The sequence below is a fragment of the Pteropus medius genome, unplaced genomic scaffold (assembly GCF_902729225.1).
Source record: "Pteropus medius unplaced genomic scaffold, Ma_sr-lr_union100, whole genome shotgun sequence".
Lineage (NCBI taxonomy): Eukaryota > Metazoa > Chordata > Mammalia > Chiroptera > Pteropodidae > Pteropus > Pteropus medius.
The window spans coordinates 10,264,927-10,271,490 of NW_024354503.1; the positions used below are offsets into that span (position 1 = coordinate 10,264,927).

At 31.7% G+C, this 6,564-nt stretch overlaps 1 protein-coding gene across 1 annotated transcript in view; it reads left to right on the plus strand.

The window, feature by feature from the left end:
• Positions 1–6,350, plus strand: part of CENPW (centromere protein W) — a 7,610-nt gene extending 1,260 nt beyond the window's left edge. The window contains exons 2-3 of the mRNA XM_039854819.1: positions 3,992–4,105; positions 6,170–6,350. Of these exons, the coding sequence (XP_039710753.1) occupies positions 3,992–4,105; positions 6,170–6,196 (141 nt within the window). The 3' untranslated portion in view covers positions 6,197–6,350. The remainder of the gene's footprint in view (positions 1–3,991; positions 4,106–6,169) is intronic.
• The last annotated feature ends 214 nt before the right edge of the window (positions 6,351–6,564 follow it).

The window sequence follows — 6,564 nt, forward strand, 5'->3', positions numbered from 1 at the left end:
CCATATGTCACCTACTTGCAGGGTTTCTCTTTTTGCTAGACTACTATAAAATTGTCTTCATTTTTCCTTTATTTGGTCTCTGAAGCCAAAACAAAACTTTTTTTTTTTTGCTTGGAAAAGTAGCCTTTCTATCTCCACTCCTTTTTCTTCCTTTCTTAGGCCTCATAAGAAAAGACAATATATACTGTTTTGTACACCTCCCACAGTGATGATAAAGTTGGCACAAGTGAGTTGGATTAAAGTGAAATTGATTTACAAGACATTTTTAGGAGTTTTCACTGTGCTGGACTTCAAAATGGAGGGGGAAGAAAGACCTGCTCAAGAATTTCTAGGAGGCTCTAGATTGTTTGGCAGAAATTACTCAAGGGATTATATTCCTCCCACATCTACCACCTGTCTGCCCCAAAGTGAACTACGGACATGTGGGCTATATTGTAGAGGGGGATCCAGGTGGTGCTTGAAAGAAGAGATGACATTCCAAGCAGTTGTAGTGGTGAGGGAAAGGAATTTCTTCAGGTCGCCATCTATTCCTAGGTCTTATCTTTTTCTTTGGCTTTCATTAGTTTTTCTTCAGTGTCCTCCTGTATCTGCTACCTACCACCCTGATTTCTTTGCTTATGGTTTTCTGCTTACCACTGACACTTCATAATCTTACCCAGAAGGTGTCTCACATCTTTTATAAACTTTTCTACCATTAAGGCAGTCTGTTCTTATTTCTTTTTTTCTGAACTTTAATAGCAGTAAAAGTGTATATACAGTTTAGCTATTGGGACTTTGACACTGTTCTCTAAGAGTTTCATGTGTCAATGTTGTTTCCTAGTGTGATATGCCACTTCTTGAGGGGAAGGAATTATGCATATCTCTTTTGTGTCTCCCATTATCTTTAACATAACACTAATCAACTTTTATGCTGTCTTTGATATAAATATTTCTTCTGCCTGAAGATGTCCTCACTCCACTCGGCAAACTCCCAATTCTTTCAAAATCCAGTTCAAATGCTATTTCCTCAGTGAAGCTTTCCTTAATCTTAGAAAGGATCAACTTTACCTTCTTCTATTTTCTATTGTCACACATCTGTCTAATTTCTTTGTAGGTTTGTGTCTCCTATTGAACTGGAAACTTTGAGACTATTTGTATTCCTTATGTTTAGTATAATACCTTGAACATTCTGAATGTACAATTAATGTCAGGACTACATGGCAACTATATATAGATTGGTTATTATTTCTGACATTTTACTTATAATTTCTTTGTGTTATTTCATAGTTCTGAACCAGCTTTTTGTTGTTTTATTTGATTGTGTACCTCCAGGGCCAGTACCAGTGAGTACATCTATTGATCTGAATAAATTGTTCAGCTTTTTTGTGGCTCAGTTTTTAGATTTATCACTGAGGAATTGGTGAAATATCTGAGTGCATTGTGGTTTATGTAAAACTCAAAAGTGCTATGATGAAGGTAGGAGGAAGTCAGGTGGCCCAATCTTTTTGGTCAACTGAGATTGTCAAAAAATGGCCATCTTTTTTTGGTAAATTATCTTTTGAATTACCTTTCAAAGCTGATTTTTTTTTCAGTGTAAATTCTTAATGGAATGGCTTATATTTTTCAAATTTGAATGATAGCTAAATACCTAAAAATTTGTTTTTGTTCTGACCATTTTAATTTAAACCTTAGTGCATTTGAGTGCTACCACTCAACAGTTTTATGACGGATAAGTTCCTTAAAACCTGTGTGACATCAAAAATAAAGAAATATTAATTTTTCTTGGTATATATGGCTCATGACCATGAAGAGGAAAGGACTTCCATGTAGGTTAATGATATAATGAAATCTCAAAACAGTATAGTTTATTGGAATTGACTGAAAAAAAATTCTTTTGACCTAATTTGGGGAACTATGGAGGGACTTTTTGTTTATGCAATAATAATTATTGAGTGGCTACTACATATTGGGTCATTGGCTAAAGGTCACTGAGGATACAATGTTGGGAAAGATAGAATTCTTACCCTTATAATACATTGAGGAAGACAGGTGAAAGATTGCTGCATGATGTATGTAGCATGTGCATTGAAAGGAAGTTCAGGGTGCCTTGGGTCTACATAACCTTACATACTGGGGGAAGTTGGGCTTCTCAAAAAAGTCTACAAGCTAATAGGATGCCTGTAGGCAAGATTGTATTTGATTACTGAAAGAAGTTCAAAGACCTAGTGTGGAACTGGAAGTTGAGAAAGGTAAGAGATGAAACTGGAAAAGCCTAGTCCAGTGGAATTTAGTATTAAGGAATTTGGAATTTATCCTGAGGGCATCTGGAAGTTATTTATCTTTAGAAGTAGAAAATATAGATGAACAGAGGAAATTGTGCCATATTATGCACTTGTTTTTTCCTGCAAAAGAAATGGGATATCATTGGAAGTTATTTTTTTTTAATGAATGATATGATATAATAATGTAAAGAATCAAAATTGGGTGCTTTACATCTGAGTTCTTGTAAGAATTAAAGAAAACAGTACATCAAAAGAAGTACCAAAAGAATATGTCCTTCCATATGTTCTTATTAAATTTAAATTCCCAAACTATATTTTTCGCAAACATCACTAAAACATTCTTAAACATCTATAACAATTCACTAAAGATTTCTGCATAACATAAATAATTTAAAACACATTGCCTAGTTATTTAACATTTAATAAACTGTGGGGGAGCATATAAGGTAGTATGTATTAATTCTTCTGTATTAATTATAATGCAAAAAGTGTATTATTATGTAAATGACCAAAGAAATTATATGTTAAAGATACTGTCTAATTGGACCTAAATTGGTAGTGTCCTCAGGCACTGAGCAGAAGCAAAAGATGGGTAAAACATTACCAGTAATTTAAATAAAAGAGCACTAGCTATGATCCTAGAGAAAGAATTGAGATAGGACTGCAGCTCACTTCACATTGTCTCTTGCTTGGATTTTATGCTCTAGTTGAACTGTTTTCAAGGTTTGCGTGTGTAGATTGATAGAAAAGCACTTTGGTTTGGATAGTGAATTTTGATTAAAATATTAACAAATGTTATTTTACATATTCAGAAAATGAAGTTAAATAATGAAGTACATATGTACATTTTGCTTATATGTAGAGCTTGTTTCTATAAGAATATGCAAGAAACTGGCAACCATGTTTGACTGGGGGTGATGTGGAAGGTGGATTTATTTTTGACAGTTTACCCTTTTGTATACTCTTCTGCTTTATATTTTTGAAAGAATTACAGATTCACAAGAAGTGGCAGAAGTAGTAAAGAATACATATGTACCATTTTCCTAGATTTCCACAGTGCTAATAACTCATATAACTACAGTCCTTTGTGGACTTAAATTTTGTACTGTCTGCTTATATTATCTATTTTAAAAAATTTCTTAAAAGTGCCTTATAAATTATTGATATGATTATTTTGATATTGTTAGATGACAAGTAACATTTGTGTATACAGTTTTCAATTCAGTAAACTTTTAGAATTATTAACATATTTTTGAATAGATATGTCAATACCTGGTTAAAAAATCTTTAGACTTTGGACTGTAGAATGAGAGATGATTAGTCTTAAATATAGTTGTTGATAAGTTTTGATTTAAACGTTCCGAGAAATTAAAAAAAATACATTATAAATTTAAACTTATTTGGAATCAGAAGCAAGAATATTTATTACTTGATAGAACCCTACATAAGTTTTGATCTAATGGTGCTTTACAATACTGTTATTGTCTATGGTCTTTGGTCAGCCTTACATAGCCTTGTTTCATGTATTACAATAACTTAGTCTCCTTTGTATGGGATCTAAGATGGACCTATAGTAACTAAATTCTGTTACCTTAAATACAAGTTAATTGACTGAATCACAAAACTAAATAGCACAACAATAAATTTTGGGATCTTTTATTTTTAAAAGTCATTATTTGAAATCATTCATGTTTGAGTTTAAAAATCCTTTTAAATTTTCTCTTTTTAAGGTGCATCTAAACTGTTTATTGTTTCTTCATCGATTGGCAGAAGAGTCCAGGACAAATGCTTGTGAGAATAAGTCTGGAATCATTAAAAAGGATCATGTACTGGCTGCAGCAAAGGTAAAGTCTGAATCTCTTTTCTTGAGCAAGAATTACCTTAAAAAATACTACTTGGTTTATCACCTCTGCTTGATATAGTTTCATTATTCAGCTTTGTTGACTCAGTTGACACTTGACTTTTCAAGTTAATGGATTTTAATAATGGAGTTTGATTTTCTTTATATGTATATTATGGATTTCTGATGGAAAAATTCCTAGCCACTGCTTTATCACCATTTAGGAGAAAATGAATATTTGTAATCTGTATGGTTTATAGTAGGCTATATATAATTGAGAAGGTTTATCACTTTGAAATTTATCAAAACTTTTTTCTTGATTATTTTTTCTACTTACATAATTGTTTTTCTAACTTTGTTTTGAGATTTGTGAGACTTATGAATAAAATCACTTATAAAAGCAAAGAAGATTGCTTCTTACTAGCATTTCTATATAATGTGAGAGTAGAATGCCTCGGGCAAATTTTTTCTCTAAAAGTGTTCCTGAGATCATCATTTCCACTTGATATTAATAGATGCCCCACCATGAAAAGCTTCTGGGGACAAGGTAAATTTAGATAAACTAACATACTATATCTCCTTAAATAGTCACAATGTTACGTATGTAGAATTTGTTTCTATAATAATGTGCAAGAAATTGGCAACCATGGTTGACGACAAGGCAGAGGGGAATGATGTGAGAGAAACTTATTTTTGACAGTCTATATCTTTGTATACTTTTGTTTAAAATGTTTTTATTTTGAAGTAATTATAGACTCACAGAAGATGCATAAATAGTAGAGTTCCCATGTACCTTTTGTCCAGCTTTCCACAATATAACATCTTTATGTAACTATGGTTATGTAAAGTTATAAAAGATTATGAGAAATTAGCGATAAAGAAACTCGTTGAACTCTGTTTAACTTAACATTTTGTAAATTTGAGTACATAATATACTTAGCACTTTGTAAATTCATTTGAGTACATAATACTTTTCTTTTGCAGTACCCATACTAACATCTTATAGAATAGAGAAGTACTCACCCAGGTTGTAGACCTATTTGGTGACCTCTGCAGAAACCTAGAAATGTTCATGTCCTGGCATTTTTTTAGGGGCTTTAAATTCTCTTAAAATTATAAACATTCCAACAAGTTTCTAGACTAATAAAGTCATAAATATTTTTCTGCAGGTAAAGCAAGGTTTAAGAGCTTGAAGAGTATATTGTGTATTTTAAATTTAGGGTTTGTTTCTATTAATAAATGATAGGTATACTTAGCTAAAAGTAGGTCATTTCTTTGAAAAAAATTTTTGGAGATATTCTAGTCTAATGCTCTCTGTCTTTCACAGCTAAAGGTCTCTTTGTTTTATTTCTCTCATGGGCTATATGTTTTGAAAATTGTCTACCAACAAGCTTTTCAGTTTAGGATGACTAATTTTGGTCTCTAAATTGATATAATTCCAGACCAAATATAAGAAATTGATATTATGTCTCCGGCCATGCCAACCTGAACAAGCCGATTCTGTTTGATCTTGGAATTTAATCAGGGTCGGGCCTGGTTAGTACTTGGGAGACCACCTAGGAAGACCAGATGCTGTAGGCGTGAAAAATAAAAAATAAGGGATTGTAAGCTGACAAGGTCCTTACAGTCTGTGAGGTCAACCAAGGGTTGCCGTGCCTAAAAAAAAAAAAAAAATTAAAAAAAAATTGAAATTACAATGGATTTATATTGCTTTATAGTTGTTAAGTGTCTGATTTATAATAGGATTTTCAAGTTTTGGAATATTTTTTAACTCCCAGAATTACTAAATTTCTATAAACCTTAAGTTAGGAACCATTAATCTAGATACTTTTGGCTTACAGTTGAAGAAATTAATATCTGCAAATGACTATAAAACCAAATTTTGAGAAGCTAGGCATATTTCATGTTTTTTGAGAGAAGTAGAAGTCTAAGACCATTTACAAGGCAAAGGCTTTTATAAATTCAGTTTTGCATATTGTACACATAGGACTATTTGACTTTTTTTGAAGAACTGTGTTTTATTTACTATAGATATAATATGAATCTTCATTTTTTTTCCCCCTCACAGGTAATTCTAAAGAAGAGCAGAGGTTAGAAGTCAAAGAACACATTTTTGAAAATTATATGATGTGAGGCATCATGGTGGGGCATCTATTACTGTCAAAATTATTTAGGTGGTAACAGATTGTGAAAGCACTTTTTATATCAGTTAATATTGTGTATTATTAAAATATTGGCTGGTTGAAGGATGTGTGCATTTGTATATTTTTTACTGGTATTGAAATATCAAATAAATAAAACTATAACTTTTGTAGGAGAATTATGTTTCATTCATTTTAAGGGTGCTCTAGTTCATTTTACTTTTATTTTGTTGGCATTGCAAATGTTTTATATATAAAAAATGAAATCTTACTATATGAAGTAAGCTTGAAGGAATGTATTTCTTGGAATTAAGCTCATCAG